The 22,333-nt window shown below is 37.7% G+C and overlaps 1 protein-coding gene across 1 annotated transcript; it reads right to left on the bottom strand.

Annotated features, from left to right (window-relative positions):
- Positions 1 to 7,406: 7,406 nt before the first annotated feature.
- Positions 7,407 to 14,570, bottom strand: LOC140143707 (transient receptor potential cation channel subfamily M member 5-like). The gene is made up of 7 exons (XM_072165520.1): positions 14,482 to 14,570; positions 13,137 to 13,314; positions 12,747 to 12,903; positions 11,307 to 11,497; positions 10,946 to 11,078; positions 8,243 to 8,297; positions 7,407 to 7,857 (listed from the first exon to the last, which is right to left on the bottom strand). The coding sequence occupies exons 1-7, from the start codon at positions 14,527 to 14,529 to the stop codon at positions 7,759 to 7,761; spliced, it is 861 nt and encodes a 286-aa protein (XP_072021621.1). The 5' UTR covers positions 14,530 to 14,570; the 3' UTR covers positions 7,407 to 7,758.
- Positions 14,571 to 22,333: the final 7,763 nt, after the last annotated feature.

Here is a 22,333-nt window from a genome sequence, read left to right as displayed (position 1 = left end):
AATATCAAACCAAAAAATAAGCGGTATACTTGTTTCATTCTATTTTCCAAATTGTACAAATTTTATTGTTACACCCTGTACATGATCTAATCATACGAGGGGCGGTCAGTATGTAATAAAAGCTGACCTTTGACCCCATATATAGAATATTTGATGGGATTTCTTTATAATCACATAAAGACTGTACCTTTGTCTTTCAAATCACATGTGTAAAAATACCATATACTTGATTACGTAACAATATTAGCATAAAATCAATAGACTAGGGACACTGCCAAATCACGCAAAAGGCGGGCCTTTTAAATTACATCAAAGGCACGTGTTTAAACCATCCGAGAGCAGCAACAGTACAAAGTGCATATGGCTAGTTTTTGGCAGAAATAAACACTATGCCTGGGTCTGTCTTTGGTAAAATACGAGACTTGTCATTAGTCTTGATTGGACATGGGACATCTTTGTACTTCAGCAACTTTAGGACTTGAAGGGAAGCAACATTATTCTGAAAAAATGGCGAAAATGAAAATGCAGTATTTTACAAATGGCATTAATTATCTACAAAATAAAACAGAGGAAAATATGATGACTGGTCACGTATGAGAACTGGTACTCAGTTCGATGATAACTGATGCAAATGAAACAATAATCTGTGCATGCGCAGGTGGGATGACCGATACAACGTGCTAAAAATGTATGAAACTGGCAAAAAAATCATGTAAATAGGGCTTAAAATATACAAAATGCTATGTAAATAGAAACTTAATAATTCATGTGATATTTCATGGATGATATCAACCTCAAATGAACAGAAAATTAAAAAAATAAATTTCCCATTCAAACGATGACCTCTCTCGCTGTACCACTAGGCCTACTTTTTGTGTAAATGTAACAATAGTAGAATAACAGTTATATTTTAATCCCGGTTTCAAATATTTTCTAGGGAGACACTCATTTTAATGTTTGGGGATTAGTCAACAGAACTGGTAAAAAACATTATTTTTCCACGTTTGCTATTGTTGGCAATATCAAAATGTTTATTGAAAGAAAAGCCTTGTTTTTGTCAAAAATAACACATATTACCCCACATTATAAATAAACTAAAACCCCGACAAAGATGATTTTATGAGATGGATGTTTGTGTTTTACTACTATTCCAAAAGCCAGCACTCTCCATACTTTAGTTCCCGAGAAATCGAAAATATACATAATACCTCATTTCAGTCTCTTATTTCCCTTAACAAAAACGACTAAATTTCAGCTAGTGACTGTAGACCATTGAGCTAATGCAGTTAGGTAATCAAGTGTGTGATATAATTTTTACATGTGTTGCTTGAAAGACAAAGGTACAGTGTTTATGTGATCATAGAGAAATGCCATGAAAATAATCTATATACAATCCATAACAATATAGTCGGCGGGCTTTTGATGTGAATCAGACTTACCGCCTTTATTGTCAGTTTGTCCTTAGGTCCAGGCACGCTATAGACTATGCCATAGTCGAATTTTATTTAAAATATGTTATTATTAGTCATGATGAACCCATTTCGTTGAACTCAAAATTATACTGATGTTTATTAAAATTAAAGTATTCAATAGTAAAATGGTCATAAAGAGTTTAAAATATCAGACGATTGGTGACAATAAAAGTAATTGAATGCAACATTATCTTGCATAATTATAACGGCTTGCTTTAATACTGAACAATTCTGATTTTGGAATCTACCAGTTTATTGATAGCGAACCCCGAAATTTCGACTATGAACTTTGAATTGTAAGCAGAACTTTACCCCCTGGACTTTGCTCTCTAAAAACACACTGTCAAGCATACTTGTTTATCAGTCCATTAACCACAAGTACTAAGCCGGACGCGCTAGATGTTTGATGAGAGATTAACTTTCGCGTCAACACAAAAGCGCCGCAAATACCACAGACAGTTGTTTACGGTGTAGTTCATGGTAATGGCGCGGGCCCAGACGATTTAAACCATAGCGAGGTATGGGCGACCAATCACAAGGCAGATCCATTTAAAGATGCATTACATCATGGACAATTTTAGTTAGGCCAGAAATTGGCCTAACTCTCCATAGAGTCCCGTGTTAAAAATCTTAACCGCAAGGCAATGTCAGTAGTCCACTTGGGAAGCTAACAAACAGAGGGAGTAGGGTGACTGATCAGATGTGAAAATCTATCAATTGTGCACACATTAATTAAATCAGAGTTTTAAGCTTAAATACAATATCCAGAGTATGCACAATGGGCAAGTGGACTACGGGGTAGTCTAGGCACGCTACTGTACTAACTGTGCCTAATAAATATTTGCGTTGAGGCGTTGGACTTTTGCACTTTAGACAAAAAATCCTCATCGACCCCTAAAGTTTATTGCAGAAATCAAAAGATCAGATTCACTTTCAAGTGGTCCTGTTTATCATGTTTATTTGGCATGTTAAACTACCGTGCTATCCTTTTGGTTATTTGGCATTTCAAACTACCGTGCCATCCTTTTGGTATGCACCGACGGTCACATCTGTTTTGTCCCGTAATAAACTTTTTAGGCTGCGTCTTAAATGCAGCGCCTCTAGCGGTGACCTGTTTTTAATTAATATCGTATAGCGGCTATGTCATTGGTTACTAGCAAACAAAGCTATAGCCTCAATTCTATACAAACCACGATTAGGGGCACACTTAGAAACTTGCTTGATAAAACTACGAAATTCTTTTGATATGGTAATCTACAGAAGATCTTATCTGGCCCATTCCATGTCAACTCCAGGGATGTGCACCGCAGCACCTCTTCAATTTTTTTCTTTTTCTGTGTGTTGGTAGATATTGATGAGAAAGTAAAATCCCGAAAATTTGAGCTTCATACTCCATTTCGTTTTCCCGTGGCATCAATTTGAAATTTAGAGGGTCAGCGTAAAAAATGTGTCGCATCGCGAAAGACGATGTTTGGAGGTCCATGAATGTATAAAGGGAACCATTTACAACTTTAAAAAGTATGTATCCTGGGGTACTTATTTGTGTAGAATTCAAATCTGGCATCAGAAAACTTGTAACTCCTTTACTTTAAAAGATATAGGGCCCTCAAAATGCAACTTCGTCCATCCGGGACCAACTTTGGGGGTCAAAACTCCAAAAGTAAAAATAATTTTATTGTCCATTTTTTGCTAGTCAGAGCCCTTTGGTAGGACATTACTCTTAACCAATATTGAGCCTATTAGAATATTTTTAGCTGAGATATTACCCATGCAAAACCCCAATTGTACATTTTTTGTGCATTTTGACCCCCCTGAAAACCAATGTCAGGCATTTTGATCCACCATCAACTTCAGGTATGTTGAAAATATGTCCTTGGACAACATTTCTGAGAGATATTGGCTTTGGGACTCGATGGCTTCAACACATCAGTAAGTTTGCATTCTCCATAGAGTTGTACATAAGTCATTATACATGCGAAATCAAAAATGTGTACAACTCTATGGAGAATGCAAAATGAATATTTTTGGTGATTGTTTTGTATTGAACCATGATCTTTTTGACATAAACATTCAGAAAACTCCTCAAAGAAATATGAAATGTCCCACATATATCTTTACTTTAAAGTCGAAGCTGCAAGATAGCCTGAATAAAATTTTAATTTGCCGGCCAAAAATGTGATATTTTGATTTTTTCTTGACCACTTTCATGGAAACGAAAAATTACAACAAACCTCGGTAAAACTGACGATTTACAAGGAATTTAAAGGAAATCTGTACCATAAACTAATCAATGGCTATATAGTTGCAGTAATAATAAAAACGACAAACAGTAAAAGTCCCAAGCTTATATACGTCCAAATAAAGGAGAAATTCTTAATTCCTTACAACAATCAGCGATCAGTTTGTAATCCATGGTGGCGGCCATATTGATACCCGATATATTTTATTACGCTGTAACGGTACCCCGATTTTGAAACCAGCGAAATCCGTGCCACGAGCCTCGTCCCTCGTGAACTTTGGTGACACGAAGCGAATACTACCAAAGTTCAGATTCAACATTCGTTCAAAAGAAAACGCGACAATTTTACCCATAAAACTACAGAAGAACATAAAAAATGTATTTTAAGTAATATTTATGATCAACAATGTCTTTTGAGAACGAAAAGTAAAAACAGCACTAAAAACCAAAATTCGCTGTGGGGGTCGCGAATGCCATAGCAACACACGCTCGCCGTGGGTCTGTGTGAAGGGGCGCAACACTAAATAAGCGTCCCATAGGATAACGTGTGATTTTGGCCTACTTCGAGCGCCATTCCTGGCGTCCCTGCAATACTTGGCAAAATAAATTTGGTATCAAATTAAAGCTCTGTTTCTGTAGATTCCAAAACTTTTGTCGGCATATATCGATGACCGTTGACTTTTTCGCTATTTCGCGGTGCAAAAAATATGGCCTAAAAATATACTAAATTCACCACTCACATTTCAAAATCGGAAGTTGTCTTCATCCGCCACAGAGAATTGCTTTTGAGATAAAATGTCCGGTTTTTTCTGCATGTTATCATTGAAGACACTTGTCGAATTCATATGAGCTGATATTGAGTGATTTAAAGTGAACATGTCGGTAGGTATGGTCGCTACAATCTCATACTCACTGTGGACTATATTAGCCGAATTTCGTTCTTACATAAAATGCGTAGTGATTTAGTGTTGCGCCCCTTATAAGGATTTAAAAGTTTTCAAAATCCACATTTGTCACTTATTAATTAAATTAGAGAACATTTGTAGCTCAACACCGAAAATTTCATGTCTCTGCGACATTTCGTTCAAGAGAAATGTTGTTTTAAAGATCAGTGCCGAAACGCGGAAAATCGCATATTTCGACTTTTCCTCCAATATGCGAGAGTTTGCACAAAACTCACTAAACTAGTGACAGACAACAATTTAAGCACGTCTTTGAACCAAGTTTAATTTCTTTTCTAGATTATCTGTCTTGCCATTTTGTTTTGGCAAGCACTTGTTAATGAGTGTGAAGTACAAACACCCCCCTGTTTCAGTAGTAACAATTATGATCTTATTGCATAGGCCTACTGAATATGCAGCAAAACGGCTTCATGCAGATTAACAATGCCTATTAACTTTAAAACCCATTTTGAGCCTTTTTGAAGATTTTGGATACAATTTCTAGACTTTGCAGGCGCCTGCTCGGCCAATAAAGCATTTTTTCCAATAATAATTCATCAGGGTGACTTTTCGTAATCCTTGTTTATCATCATGATTGAAATAGAACACATTTCATGACGCGCATTTCTTATTTTACGCGAAGAATGTAAAAGGAACGCGTTCATAGCGACGGCCGTTACAAGGATTTAAAAGTTTTCAAAATCCACATTTGTCACTTATTAATTAAATTAGAGAAAATTTGTAGCTCAACACCGAAAATTTCATGTCTCTGCGACATTTCGTTCAAGAGAAATGTTGTTTTAAAGATCAGTGCCGAAACGCGGAAAATCGCATATTTCGACTTTTCCTCCAATATGCGAGAGTTTGCACAAAACTCACTAAACTAGTGACAGACAACAATTTAAGCACGTCTTTGAACCAAGTTTAATTTCTTTTCTAGATTATCTGTCTTGCCATTTTGTTTTGGCAAGCACTTGTTAATGAGTGTGAAGTACAAACACCCCCCTGTTTCAGTAGTAACAATTATGATCTTTTTTGCATAGGCCTACTGAATATGCAGCAAAACGGCTTCATGCAGATTAACAATGCCTATTAACTTTAAAACCCATTTTTGAGCCTTTTTTTTTTTTTTTGGATACAATTTCTAGACTTTGCAGGCGTCTGCTCGGCCAATAAAGCATTTTTTCCAATAATAATTCATCAGGGTGACTTTTCGTAATCCTTGTTTATCATCATGATTGAAATAGAACACATTTCATGACGCGCATTTCTTATTTTACGCGAAGAATGTAAAAGGAACGCGTTCATAGCGACGGCCGTTATAAGGATTTAAAAGTTTTCAAAATCCACATTTGTCACTTATTAATTAAATTAGAGAACATTTGTAGCTCAACACCGAAAATTTCATGTCTCTGCGACATTTCGTTCAAGAGAAATGTTGTTTTAAAGATCAGTGCCGAAACGCGGAAAATCGCATATTTCGACTTTTCCTCCAATATGCGAGAGTTTGCACAAAACTCACTAAACTAGTGACAGACAACAATTTAAGCACGTCTTTGAACCAAGTTTAATTTCTTTTCTAGATTATCTGTCTTGCCATTTTGTTTTGGCAAGCACTTGTTAATGAGTGTGAAGTACAAACACCCCCCCTGTTTCAGTAGTAACAATTATGATCTTTTGCATAGGCCTACTGAATATGCAGCAAAACGGCTTCATGCAGATTAACAATGCCTATTAACTTTAAAACCCATTTTTGAGCCTTTTTTAAGATTTTTGGATACAATTTCTAGACTTTGCAGGCGCCTGCTCGGCCAATAAAGCATTTTTTCCAATAATAATTCATCAGGGTGACTTTTCGTCATCCTTGTTTATCATCATGATTGAAATAGAACACATTTCATGACGCGCATTTCTTATTTTACGCGAAGAATGTAAAAGGAACGCGTTCATAGTGACGGCCGTTACAAGGGGCGCAACACTAAATAAGCGTCCCATAGGATAACGTGTGATTTTGGCCTACTTCGAGCGCCATTCCTGGCGTCCCTGCAATACTTGGCAAAATAAATTTGGTATCAAATTAAAGCTCTGTTTCTGTAGATTCCAAAACTTTTGTCGGCATATATCGATGACCGTTGACTTTTTTCGCTATTTCGCGGTGCAAAAAATATGGCCTAAAAATATACTAAATTCACCACTCACATTTCAAAATCGGAAGTTGTCTTCATCCGCCACAGAGAATTGCTTTTGAGATAAAATGTCCGGTTTTTTCTGCATGTTATCATTGAAGACACTTGTCGAATTCATATGAGCTGATATTGAGTGATTTAAAGTGAACATGTCGGTAGGTATGGTCGCTACAATCTCATACTCACTGTGGACTATATTAGCCGAATTTCGTTCTTACATAAAATGCGTAGTGATTTAGTGTTGCGCCCCCTGAAAGGTTACACTACCGCTTGTGGCAGAAAGGATTCGCAAGCAGCTATCATGGCGGCTTCCATGAATCGCAGAAACGATTAAAAGTGCTTTTTCTTTGTTAGGAATATTCCGAAATTCATTTAGACCGTCTGGTATGTTTAATTTAGGGGTATATAACTATATTAGCCATTGATTAGTTTATGGTACAGATTTCCTAATTTAAAGTCTCCAAAGAAAATCTATCTGTGTTATCTTGCACACAAAATAGTTCTTGTCTCAAAAATCCAAAAGAAGAGTGCGTTTTATCTGTACTTTTTAGAATAAAGCTTCGGGACTTTTGGTCTCTAATTTCATACCACGACAAAAGAAGTACAGTACATACATCTGACACAAAGCATACATCCTTTTGGCCTGATATGGAAACGTAATCAGAAGGTAGCTATTGTAAATAGCTTACAAAAGGCTCCTCCGATTCATAGTGATCTACAATCAGTCGCCAAGCCGCGAATTATCGATTTGCAATCAATCACATAGGCCTATAGAGCACTTTCCTTAAGTAACAAAAGGTTCTACGCGGTTATAATCATGAACGACCACTAACTATAGATTGAAGGCAATTAGACGTAAATCGTTTATACTGATAGATGGCGATGTTTAAAGAGCGAAAAGATTAATCCTATAGAGCGTATTACAGGGAAAAACCTGTGCCGTATGCATCTGCCTCTGGCCAAAGTATATGAGTTAAACTACTTAACACACCGGTTTCCTGGCTCTCGTCTCGTCTCTCCTAAAAGAGTTAAGAGAAATATTACTTATGAATATGATATTAAAGCCATATTATAACATTTGCTGAGGAGGACACCCTCAATCATTTTCAAAATTCTGTGTTTACACGATTGTTATGTACTTTAGTAAACTAACATACCCTGCCAAAATCAAGGCTATCTAAATTGCTATTTTATTGCCGGCCAGTACGGGCCAACTAAAGGATTAGGGTTCGGGTGTGTTTCATTTGGTTAAACAGCATATTTGTTAATCCAAAGAAATAAGTGCTGAATCCCCGAGTAATAGCACAGACACTTTTCTAGGGTATGTGGTCATAGCATGTCTGAATTATTTTAAAGATATTATATAGCGCATGCGGTGCAAATTACCATTCAAAATAGACGTACCTTTTGCTTTGTTTGGTTTTCAGTTTCGCTCAATTTATCCATAATTCTTTGTTTGCTGAAAGATACGATATTAAAAGCACAAGAGAACCAAATAACAACAAATTTGTATACAATTCGTCGCTCCCAAGACATAGTGGCGTATCAGCCATTTTTGACAAAATGAGATAATAATCTTTCATAAGTTTCATAATCTATGTATAAAGCTCTACATTCTGACAAACTTTCAAGACATGCATGTCATTAATTAATAAAGTATTATCACTAATTAGGTTTGACGTATCTCACTCAATGGAACTATTGTGTACAACATTCCCCTTGTTTTGTGGCGTATCAGTGACATACGCCACTATGTCGCAATTATATGTGACATACACCACTATTTTGGTATATCGCGGCTGTGTGGCCAATATGGATATGAATTCAACTATTATTCGACATACTGGCGTATCACGTGTCGTATGTCAATTTTGAATGGAGAAAAATGTTTCACATACTGCAGTTACTGTCCGTTTTCCTATACACAATACACAGTGCTCTCACCATTGACGCGCGACCTTTACAAATAGTGTATGTTAGAAGTATATTGCATTTGCCTAGTTAACATCACTGTGTGAAAAATAACCGGCCAATATTTAAACTATTCTCCAAACTTCTAGCAAATATATTTCTCTAACATGACCTAAAATTACAGCTAGGTTAGATGTTCAGAAATAGTCGCACTTTCGTAGAATATGAGTGAGGGCAAAGCATAGCTAGCTCATAGCTATAGCGCTCCCCGTGTTAATTGAATGGAGATTTGACCGAAAATATTGAGCTATATTGGTAACGGACCGCTCCGTTCTGAAGGATGCCACAAAAAACGGCACAAGCTACATTTAAACTATTCTATGAAATTCTAGAAAATATAGTTTTGTAACATGTCCTAAATTTTTAGCTAATTTAGGTGTTTGGAAATAGTCGCACTTTTGTGTTTTAGGAAGGATATGTAAACGACAGATAGCACCAAAAATATGATGAAATTATTTCCAAACCGTGTTAAGTCAACAATCATTATGTTGCTCATTTTCAAGAATGCTGGTTAACAAAAAGCAGGCCATTGTCTCATTTCGTGAACAAAGGTCCAATACCATTGTTTCCTTGCGTTTCCTTTATAATCAGTTACCCAACTGAAGCTGTATTATAGCACCTTATAGCGATACCGCACATATAAAACAGACACATGTGCACAACCAGAGAAGATCCGATTTAATCAGTTGAGCTGTTTCAATGAGTGTTATCTTGGTTTAATAGCTTTTAATGGGGTTTAAGTCCTGCAAAGGTCGAGATGAATTCTACTGTAGACATGACCGCATCATGAAAAAATTAGACATACTGGCGTATACGTTTAATGACTAATTACAATTAATTGGTGAATGACAACAATGTATTTTATACATTAAATGTAACTTAAATATTTATATTTTCATATCCATTCAAGAAAAGGGGACATTTTAAACGAGGCAATGTATGACAAACGGTTAAAAGTTGCAAAAACTTCTTGCGGGTGACGAATTAATTACGATAGGAGCAAAGTTATGCTTTTTATGTAACTCCTTTGACTTATATATCTGTGACAGCTTTATGCCCTTATATGGATGTGTCATGCCCTTATTTGCATGTGATCAGATCATGCGATGGTTTGCCATTGCATCATGGGATATTAAGCTATAATCGTGTTTTCAGCCCGATACTCTGCATGGTACATTTAGCTGTCAACCTGCCCAAAATGCATTGCACATCAGCTAAGCTTTTTTGGAATTTAATCAAATACTGGAATTTACCTTTTGCAACTTTGCGACGTTGCGTCTGGAACCACTAGACTTCATCAGGTAACTGACCCGATGGGCTGGTCACGATGGCTAGGTATCACCTTGCTGGCCCTGTCCCATGCATGAGATAAGTTACAGCGGAGTCCCACTTTCTTGTTCAGTGATGGTTGCTCAATGCGCTCCCAAATGGCTTCTTTTATGCCTCTCTAATGCCACTGTTCCTCCTTATCCAGAATAACGACTTCCTCGTTGTAGATTGAGTGTCCAGTTATCCGTTAGATGGAGGTACACAGCGGAGTTTTGCGCTTCGTTGGTACTGAATCTCCTCTGTTGGCCAATACGGGTTTAAGAGCCTGTTTGGTTTCTCCAACATAAGCCGCTGAGGAGAGGCATAAAAGAAGCCATTTGGGAGCGCATTGAGCAACCATCACTGAACAAGAAAGGGAGACTCCGCTTTAACTTATCTCATACATGCGACCGGGCCATCGGGACGATACCCAGCCATCTATCACGTGACCAGCCCAGCGGGTTAGTTGCCTGATGAAGTCTGGTGGTCCGAGACACAACGTCGTAAAGTTGCAAAAATAAAGTTCCAGTATTTGATTAAATTCCCAAAACTACTGAATGACTAAGATCATCCACTATTTATCAGCTAAGTTTCATCCGATATAACAATGGATTCGCGAACTAGAAAATATTCAAGTTAAAATGGATTCGGTAACTGATTGTGCTGTCAAGCCGCGATTTCGAAAAGTAGTTTATTCTGTTCGATTATTTTTGTAATAATTAAAATGATAGCCTATCATAAATTATAATATGCGAAAAACATTGTAAGATTGAACAGACATGAATTTTGTCTGGAATGTCTTGTTTCTTAAATCATATTTATTCTCACCTTATTTCCGTGTGGTGGAAACATCGACAAACGCGTTCACAACCACTTCGTCGTTTCTTAATGACGTAATTGTAAGCCACTGCCTCTTCTAATTTGTTCAATTGTGCCGCCTCCCTTGGCTTCACCTCCCGTTCTGAGATAAATGATAAAATGAGTCATTGAACGCGAATAAGTTCACCCCAACACTAAAGAATTTATGATAGAACTTTATCAAGTTTTGCCGATTAGTAAAATCAAGGCGACGAGGCTGACATTTGTAGTCCTAGTGGTCAAAATCACTGTGAGTAGATGTTATGGATTTAAATATTTAATTAGAAAGACATTCATTAAACTACGTCATGTAAATTTTTTGAACACTCACGCAATTTACGTAAGAACGTCAAACCTGACTTCTTTTTAAAATGCATCAAACATGATAGGCCATCGATAATAATCCACGGCAGTAAGAAATGCAGTGTCAATATTGGTCCTGTAAAATATTCCATCGTGATGAAATAAAATTGGTTTTTCCAAATAACGTCGGTCTCCTCTTCAACATTTTGAAACGTATTCCTGGAGGAACAAGAAACAGGAATAACTAATATTTGTAATAACACAAAAAAGTAAATGATTAGTGATTGTAGCAGGAGAGTAAAAGCCCGGGAGGTCTTCGAAAAAAATGTACGTGGATGTAGCAGCAGACTTTCGGATGCTGACTTTTCTACACCTATTTTTTGCTGTGTTTGCAACCCATCGCGAAAAGCACCCATTGGATGCTTTTAAGGGCACTTTTGCACAAATACATCTAATTGGGCGTATTGGTCTTCAGTGAAAACCCACCTTCGGTAGTCTTCAAGGTCCGTATGCACAAAAGACTTAGACCGGGTCTAAAGTTAGACCTGGTCTAAGTGGAATTTAATCCCAGGAGAAAGGACATTTTCCTTTACATTTGCATAAGTTATTTTGTATTATTTTTGAACTTTGCATTTAAATCTTTAGAATTTACTTGCTACTCTAGGAAGGAAATAAGAGTAAAGGACCATGCCTGATGGAACTAAATTCCACTTAAACCTGGTCTAACTTTAGACACGGTCTAACCCTTTTGTGCATACGGACCCAAGACTCTTATAGAGTTTTCTTATAATTGCGTTGATGGCGCATTGGCTCAACTAACTCCCAGACAGGCCGAGACAAACAAGTATGTCTATGGGCTAACTCCATTCAGGCCGGAATTAGTGATTGGTAATAATTCTTCTTGCCGCCCCTTCATCTTCAGCCGCCCCTTGCTTTCACCCGGGGGAGGGGGGGGGGGGCTCGCGCCCCCCAAATCTCCCCTCAAAATATGCGTATGTTACGTGATAGTGCCTTCAAAATCGAAGCAGAAAGACCTGTGAAAAACGAAAATTACGGGTCATGTATATTCACCATCCTAATATTTCACCTGTTTAAATAATCAATAGCACAATAGGATTTGGTGCTATTGTGCAATTGACTGGTTAAAACAGGTAAAGATTTAGGACGACGAATATATATATACGACCTGTTATTTTGGTTTTTTCACAGGTTTTTTACTTCGAATTTCAAGGCACATTCTACGTAATGAGTTTCCCTTCCAATAAATTATTGTAGTTCTGTGATGGTACGGTACTAAACATGCTAAATTCTCCAAACTGTCTCAACTGTTTGCAGGCAACTCTAGAACTCACAGAATTACCGATATCAGCGTCTCAAAACATGACTGAGAAAGGAAATTATCTGGGAAAAGTGCAAATAAAAGTTGAAATACCTTGCTATACTAATTTATAATTTCAGATACCCTTACCCAAACATAGCAATCAGGAGGTTGAGAAGTAACACATTGCTGATAACCATGTACAGGCCCAGAAGGAGAACGCCGATAATTGTGTTTTCTGGACACATTGGCATTCCAAGTTCTACATCGGTGTGGTTGTTGGTGCATGTTCCATCAGATGGGCTCGCTATTATTGAACACAAATTAAAAACAAGTTATAGTATACTTTCGCTTCTTTTTTTTATCGCTAACAAGAAAAACATCCACAGACGACTAGAATCATTTAATTCAATCATACAGTTTTCATGTCACTGTCTTCTCCTGGATATTCAACACGTTAAATTTTCTAGATTTGTTTAAAAGTAGCTTACTTAGGCTTTTTAGAGTAACACCTCGGCGTAAATTGAATAGCTTTCTCACCTACAATATCCTCGAGAAAAAGTTCCCCGTATATCTGAAAATATGGTCGGTAAAATATTGATGTCATGGTTGACATGAAGTCAGTATTTGCTCGAGGGTACTGGACAACTTGAACAGCGATTCCATAACCAAGTAGAACAAACAACATGATAACTATGAAGAGTCCTAAGTCTGCAAACTGAAAAAATATAAGAGAGATAGAAATAAATGATAACAATTCCAATAATCGTACACGGCTGCCATGTTCTTCTCTTCTTGGTTTATTTGACCGCCAATTTATAGGTAAATATATTTGGCACGCAAAGAAATAAAATTTTATCCAATGTGAAATGATTTATCCAATCCAATGCGAAATGAATTTTCCAACACGATGCACTATTTTCTCCATCACGATCATTGATTTCTCCAAAGTGCCTATAAATACCACAAAATACCACGATGAAAACCACTGCGCATGCGTGAATCGCAGGGTCTGCGATGACGCAATCACCCAAAGTGCTATATGCTCACGGAATCGCTGCCCGGGCAGCGTTACCCGTGTGGCTACCGGTCGGTGATCGTGTGCTTGGCATGCGGGGTCGCAGGTTCGAATTCCGGGGTGCCAAGCGACTTCTTTGTTCATCTTCTCTCCTTTTTCGTTTCTTCTGTAACTTCCGATAGCTAAAAGCAGGGTTGGGTGTTAGGGTTACTCCCCCATCACGGTGGATAATTCAGATCGTGTGGGAGAAACTCATTAAACCTAACTTCGCGGAGGCTTTTTGAAGGAAAGAAGAAGATGAAGAATATGTTCATTTTCTCGGATGCGGTTTTGAACCATCGACCCCTCGAGTGCTAGAAACACGGACGGTCATAGCTTCCCACGGGGGATTACCTTCGCCGACCAAGTCTTCCAAGCCCATAGGTGCCTTCGCATGATGACTCAATCGCATCACGTGAAATACGCGATCGCAGAGGATTGTTGCTGTAGCTTTTGTGGCTGAAGCCATATTCTATAATCTTTCAATGAATTTAGTTAATTTGTTTCAAACATGATTTTTGGCATATTTGTAATGTTTACATAATAACCCAAATTTGATTTGTATCCTTCCACAATATTTTACTAGACTAATTATTCAAATATTTTAATCGAATATCAAGCTAATGAAGAATGCAGTATCTTTCCATCTTGCAATCCACAGGGCCTTTGTGCTAAATGACAAAGCTTGCAAAATTTCTACGTTTCTAATTTCGAAATTTCTCGATGTTATATATTAGGCCCTATACTGCAATGTCTTTTTAGAGGGTGTAGCATTATACCGGTGCTGATAATTTTGAGAAACTGTGTGATGGGTCATGTACAGCTTACCATTTTGAAGACCATTATGATTTTTGGTCCAAGTCTTCTAGAAATCATAAAGGTATGAAGAAATCTGAAGTAGCAAAAGGACAAGTCGAAGGCAAGAAAAATCCTGCCAATTTCCTGAGTTCTATCAGGGAATTGAAGTATTACTCCACAGCGAAGATGGATAGTATGAGTATGTCAATTATGTTCCAGTAATCACATATGTACTCCAAAAGCCTCTTCATTGAATAAGCAACACAAACCTGGGAAGAACATCAATAACAACGGCGCTTAGCTTACGCAATTACATGTAGTACAAATGTACGGTATTTAAAAATACCGCGTTTCAAGCTCGATTATTTGGGGAGGGGGATATTAATAATATTATACCTATCAGAATTATGCCTCCAAATTATACACAGATATCTTGCTAACATAAAGACAAATATTAAGCATTATATAAATGAGAAAAAAGCTGGCTCACTCCAACAAAAACCATTACTTTATAGCAAAGAAAAGACAACAGCAGATAAGAACTGTAAGCAAATGTTTTTCTTAAAAATGCTCAAAAGACATTAACAGTTGGAGCTATCGCGAGTCAGCTGTTGAGCACAATTGCCATTGAAATTACACGTCCGACTGTTATGAAATTTTGGAAGACTCTCTTCGGGAAAACAGCTCGACAACAGCTTTCCCGTGACATTCCTTCATTTCAAATATTTAGTTTTGGTTTCTCTTTTGTTTAGAAACCAAAAATCAAGGGATTAAAAGTAGAGGTGATCTGGTTTGCAATCATAACACTATTATGCTGGAAGGACACAGTATAGGGTATATAACCAGAAGTATACAATGCCTATTGTGCTAACATAATTATTATCATGATTGATATCGGAAATTTATCCCGCGGACGACAGTTGATGCTCTCTGTCGAAGGTAGGTGGCATATTACACTCACGAGTTCTAGGCCTAGAAATCATATACATGCGCGTATATTGAAGGATGGGCCGGGGTGGGGGGATTTGTTTGTTTGTATGAAACATAAACGATGCATGGAGATGATTTGATTATGAATTAGTTTATTATCCCGGGGAAGCACAACCCATACCTCTTTAAGAGGGGGCTCCCCTCCCTATATAACCACCTCTTCCCTAAATTACCCCTTGCCCCCTCCTCCTCCCCTACATTCGATATCTTCATCTCGAGCTCTCCTCCCCGTTCTCTTTCACTTCCAATGCTCTCTCTCATCTGTTTCTCTCTCTCCCGGCCCATATCCCCTTTGCCCTCCAACCACCCCCCCCCCCCACACACACACCACACAATCTCTTTTCCCCTCTATCTTCTACTTTTTGCAGTAAAAATTGCTTCAGTAAAAGTCATTAGGTTATTAGAGGTCATATAATGGCCTTCCATCGATTCTGGTACATGGGATTAAGGACATATGAATCGATTTTGTTTATAGAACCTATACAATTACAATAGTGACCCCTTTTGTAATGTCGAATGCAAATATTTCGATGGTCTATATTTTTTCACAGGTGAATTAGCCTAGACTTATTCGGTTTTGTAAACCACGTCTTTCAATGTAGATTACCATGCTTGATTTCTCTCCTCGTGAATATTGCACTGCGAAATTTAAACATTTCTTTTGTATACTTACCGTCGTTTTATCTTTTCAGTTTCTGTTTCCGTAACCGTAATAGTTTTTGTAAGTCATTGTTATTCTGAAGTGGTAGTCTCCCAGGTGTGGCCAATCTTTTATTCTAGCCTTTTGTTAGTTACTGAAAATTTGAAGCTCGTGAATTTCAGTTTTCGTTTTAGTAAGTTATATAGATTTTTTACATAAAACCTTGAGATGTGCGGTTGGGTGCTAATCTAGACAAAAGAAGAGTCTAAATTTTACGGTCCTAAATTCGCGGTAAATTGTACGGCTTCAATTGACTTGTGTTTGGTGTATATGCACTTACGCTTAGACGTAAGTGGCTCGTAAAAATTGTCTTGCATTGAAATATATACTAACCATTTGCCAAGTTATAAGCAAAAGTTTTTCATATTGGCGATGAAACGAGCGTCTAAAATAGTCAAATATCTCCCAATGAGGCGCGTACAAGTGGTGATTTGGTAATCATGTTTTATATTGAAATACAACAAAAGAATTGCATTGGAGCAAAGATAATGTATTCTATTCATTCGTATCACTGGCAAGCTAATCTGATAATTGGTTGGGTCTATATGCAAGGCTCGGGTTTATTTTAAATGTTTATTTTTGCAGAGCTTATTTTCAGTCATGGATCATACTGATAAATTTCGCAAGGGACGGAGAGGGAGGGAGGGAGGGAGGGAGGGAGGGAGGAGAGGGAAATACTTGAGACTGAACAAGTGAGAGTGGGAGGGGTGAGGAAGAAAGAGTGGAGAGGGAGTGACTGAAAGACTAGAGAGAGAAGAACTCAAGAGGAGAGAGTAGGGACTGGGGAGGGAGGTGTGAGACTGATCATGGGGGGGGGGGGCAAGAGGAAGCAAACTAGGGAGATAGACATTGATGGAAGGGCGACACTGTGGTCATGCACACGTGCTTTGGGGTTCGACAGGCTCATAAGCGGACCTTTTGTGATTTTAGGGCTTATTTGCAACGTTTTTACAGAAAAAAGTGGAGTTTGTCATTCGGATTGGCATGCATTTTGTCAAATCAATATAGATTTACCAATGTTAAAGACGAGAGGGCGCTAGGCCATTAAAAACACTGGTGTTAACATAATCTGTTCTCTCCCGATTTTATTGACATAAGCAATCACCTCTATTGAAATAAGCTGATTGGTACTTCAGAGTTAACAATGAAGTCAGATTACAGTAACTTACTGAATCCCTTGCGTTTTCGTATCTGAACAAAAGACTTACGGAAACTGAAAAGATAAAAAGACCCTTAGAGTAGGTAACTTCAAATCAAATAATTTTACGATTCACACCACTTATAAGAAACTGAAACCAAAACCGAAACTGACTGACACAAATGTTCGGTTCTAAACAAAAGGTAGAAACAATGAGTTCGATATCTTATGATTCAAGTGGTTAGGCAGGACAATAGGAAACCACGTGACCAAAACCAAAACCAAAACTAAAACTATATATTTGAAATGAGGCACTGTTTACTTCAAATTGTAGTATGTTAAGGATGAACATTATAATTCACATTGTGAGCTTCTATGGCTATTATTGGGTGAAGGGTTTTCCCACCAGCCCACTAACTAGTCCATTGCCTATACCTACAGTACAGTGAGTGAGCTAGAGGTCAATCATCAATTGGAGCGCTGTGTTTGCACTGGATAGGGAAAACGGACAGTAACTGCATAATGATGCAGATTCTCATGCTCTGAGAGACCACCAGACATAACAGTAAAAATTGGATGATGTATGATTTTTTAAAGTTAAATTGCATTTTTATTACTGGTCATCTTGCTGCTGGGTTACACATTTGATGTTGTTTCAGTAACAATCTGATCATAACACTTGCATATCGAGCTTAACTCATTTATAAGAGGCTTACACATATTTCCATGTAATATATAGTTTTACGATTTTTTACCGTTTCCGATGTATCGAATCTTATTGGTTCTGAGGTCACGAACATACATCTGATAAATCTGTCAATATACATTTGCCCTCATTGGTAGGTGGCATTTCAATGTATAATCATGCTGAGTTTGAAGAAATTACCATTTACATAACCAAAGATTTCAGAGCGGAGGTAGAACTTTTGGAATGACCCTCGTATGACCAAGTATGAACTTGACAGTCAAAAGGGGTAGATTATCGAAAGTATTACCTGTGCAATTTCCTCCCATATCATTGTTGTGCCCCATACTATTAAAAGTATTGCCAAACCTGATGGTGGAGACATAAGGGATGGTTTCGATAATAGCTCATACGAGAACAACGCCAGGAACAGCACGTAGCAGATCTGTAAATAGAACATTAAACATACTATTATACGCATTAATCGTATTATAAAGAAAATCATAGTCCTCCTTCAGCTTCCTTCCAAGTCCTCTTTGTCGTATATATCAGTAGTGAGAAGTAGCAGCCTACACTACACCGGTGTTTTAGATGATCACTTCATGCTCTCATTAAAATGCATACCGTTTATTTTGCATTATCATCACAATCAATAAAAATGCATTTATTGTGCATTAGGCAGAGTAGAAATTAAAAAAACAAAAAAAAAAACAACAAAAGGAGAAGGGGTTTGAGGAGGAGAGGCTTTTATTTTTTAATCGAAAAATAGGTGTAAATACCAATATCTTGCGCTATATTTATCGTATACAATAATACCTGAAAAAATGAGGAGGCCTATTTTATTTCCTTGTTTTGATAGGTAGGCCTCTCTTATGATCACAGAACTTTCCAGAGGTGTATTTTGTATTATAAGCAAGGCTATAATAGAAAGCATCTCAATTTCCTTCTTTTTTCTAAAGTTATAACTAAATTGATAATTGAAGCGGCCTACAAAAAGGAAACGGGAGGAGACGAGAAACATTTACTCGGCCTTACAAGACGTGTGCAATAGATATGCACACAACACAGCCAATTCAAAACTATTAGAGTTTATCCTTGATCGCCATTGTTCCCCTTTTTGGGGCGCCCTCTACGGAGGGGTCGATATTATCTTGGAATTGCAAATTGCTGCAATTTTCGACCTTGCTAGATTTACTTTGCGTTTGTTTTGTTTAAAAGGAGGTGCTTCGAATATATTCGAACTCAGTTGAATTGGTTTTGGTTTTATTACTGTTTACTATTAAATATGTATTGAATGCAAGTAATGTATAAAAGTATCCTTACACTTGGAAAAAAATCTTAAGTTTAAAACTGAACCATATTTGGGTAAAATAATTTTTTTCTTGTACATTAAGACACCCCGTTGAATCCTATGTGACCTCAAGAAGTTAAGTTACAAGCAGTTGATTAGACGAAGGTCCAGTTTATCATAGTAGCAACCACGAGAGCAGACGAGAAAATGAAGAGGAAAAGAAGGAGGAGGAGGAAGAAGAAAAAGATGATGATGATGACAATAATTGTGATTTGGAATTCAAGATATTTACCATATTGAAGAAGAACTTGTGCCTTGGTGTATAGAGTCTGAGGAACCACGGGCTGGCATCCTTGTTGAATGGAAAGAAAAAACCGTGCATATCATGAAAATGAAAATATACATCGTGAAGTATTAAAATCACCCATTCAGACAGAAACATACCGACCAAGGTACAGGGGGGGTCGGATGCCTCGGCTTAAAATACCGGAACAAAATTGACCTGAAGTTGTGAAGTGCACCTTCCTTTTGCTCAGGTGTTAGGCCTCATTTGTCCTCATCATGGCCCATTTTAACATCAAAATTGCAAATTGTCCCGGAAGTAATTTTAGTAAACCGGTCGGCGGGACGATTGGGAAATTCCCCTGATATAAGTTTAACGACAATTGAAACCTTTCTTGGTGAGTGCAAAAGAAAAATATTATTTTGTATGAACAAGTGAAAGATTTTGTTATTTTTATCTTACGGTTTCCAATCCTCTTTTCCATACGTTTCGCACCAAACTTTGTACATTGTCGTGGGAAAGAAACATTTGGCTTGATGATACTTCTGCAAGTCTCAGACACGTTACACCTCCCCAGTTTCCAAGGGGTTGCAAAAGAAATTCCTGGATTCGTTCCATGACCATCCCATCACAATACTTAGTGCACTCTCCAAGAATTTCACATGCGAGACCTTCGTACTTCCTGCCAAAAAAAGGTAAATACTTGATAACAATCAGAAGGCCCGGCCAGAAGGATACAAAGAGGCGATATAACTATCTGCACAATCGATCACGTAAAATCAGCCCCTTTTAGTCTAGCCTCTCGCCAATCCCTGGTAAGGCCGTGTAAAATTAATATTTTGGTTCTCGTCCCTCCTCCTCAATTTCTGGGATTTGTCAGATTTTTTTTTTTTTTTAGATTTTTCAATTTTTTAGACTTTGGAATGATTTATGAAATCTTCATACATATAAATAAGTTTATTAGAGAACAAGCATCACTTCCAAGTCTTTTTTGTGGTACTCTAGGGGTTTATCCTCAGAATCTCACATTTGAAAAAAAAAAAAAAAAAGGGCCTCATCGTTTCCTCGAGCACTGTTGGAGAAGACCGAAAACTACTGACAATGCTAATTTTACATTGAAAAAAAAAAAACAAAAAAAACCTCCCTCCCTCATCAATTCATGAAAATCCTCTGGACGAGAACCAAAACATTAATTTTATACGGCCTAATTTGACCTGGGGTCTATGATCAGTCTAATCTTGAAACTGAAAGAAATTCCGCCAGTCATTTCAAAACATGTATACACTTTTGATAGTCTGGATTTTTAGATGATTTCAATACAACCTTAGTGTATTAAAACTATCAAATTGCTAGTTGATACAGTTTTGATACCTTTTTGAGCACCTAGGGACTAGGGACAATACTGTTATAGTAACGGGATAGTAGCCGTTATATCAGTCAGGGCCACCGACAAGGGGGGAGGGAGGTAAGTGGGAGGTACGGACCGGGCTGCTTAATTTCTTTCTGCAACCATAATGGGCCGATGCAACCATAACAGCCTTAATGGGCCGCACTACCACCAACCTTTAAGGTTAGTGTTATGGTTAGTGTCAGGGTTTAGGGTTAGCGGTTGCATAATATAAACACGTGGTTTGTATATAGGGGATCCGAAATGAAATGAAAAAGGGCCCGTAAAAATAGACGGTAACTTGTGTAACAAAACCTACTTTGCTTGCTCTTCTAACTCCTTTTCGTTTCTCTTGATCTTCCTTGCCATCGTTTTGTACATCTTACAAGCAGTCAACGCTGAAGCCATATGTTCGTTGCCCTCATCCCAGAAATATTCCGCCATGTCATGGTAGTTATTCAAAATGGCAAATAAGAACAGGTGTCGGAATGGATCTTTCAACAACTCTGAAATAGGTTTATTATTATTAGCATCACGGGAATGTTTTTCACATGCATAATGTTCAAGAAGATCTTTTCAAGTGTAAATTAGCATACGATTTTGTGATGTGCGCCCTACAATCCTGACAATCATGCAACACAATAACACGTCTGTCAATGTAAGTTGAATGTTCAAGAGAATAAACACCATTTTGACCATTTTTGTATGCAGAGGATGATGCTATTTGTCTCCAAGTATACAGTGGATTTCATGGGGCATAAGTTTGGATAATACTTTAGGGAAACTGATCAGCAATGAGAATAATGCGTTTGGGTTTACTTACTGTCATGACCTTGTAATTAAGATTTCACTTAACAATTCACTTGTTGTGAATTATATACCAGTTTGTTTGATATCAGTAATACTAACGAGGAGCTTTCTGTCTGTCTGTCTGTATATCTCCGGCCTGTGAACCAAGATCAGTAGTTCAAGACTTTACACAACTGATCAAGACTTTACACATACATGGGAGCACGTGTGGACGAGTGGATAAGGCGCCCGGCTCATAATACATAGGTTATGAGTTCGAGCCCCGCTCGTGCCAACGTGTTGTGTCCTTGGGCAAGGCACTTTATCCTCATTGCCTACTGGGGGGTGTGGTTGGGTTGGATTGGATGTTTGTATAGTTGTTTGTTTCAATGTTGCAATATTGGCGCTGATAAAGCTGCTGCCTGCAAATTGCATTGTGTCTGTTTAGGTGTGTTTAATGTACAATTCTAGCAATTTGACCTGCGGGTCACCTTTAGAGTTTGAAATAAAAACCTTCCTAAACCTTCCTTCCTTCACCTTTAGCAGTCACAAAAGAATAGGTTCAAGTCAACACATGCATGCACCGTAATGTCTACCCAGAATTCATTGCTACAAATTA

The sequence above is a fragment of the Amphiura filiformis genome, unplaced genomic scaffold, assembly GCF_039555335.1.
Source record: "Amphiura filiformis unplaced genomic scaffold, Afil_fr2py scaffold_26, whole genome shotgun sequence".
Classification (NCBI taxonomy): domain Eukaryota; kingdom Metazoa; phylum Echinodermata; class Ophiuroidea; order Amphilepidida; family Amphiuridae; genus Amphiura; species Amphiura filiformis.
Note: the sequence above shows the minus strand (reverse complement) of the source record. Positions and strands in the feature narration are given on the sequence as shown.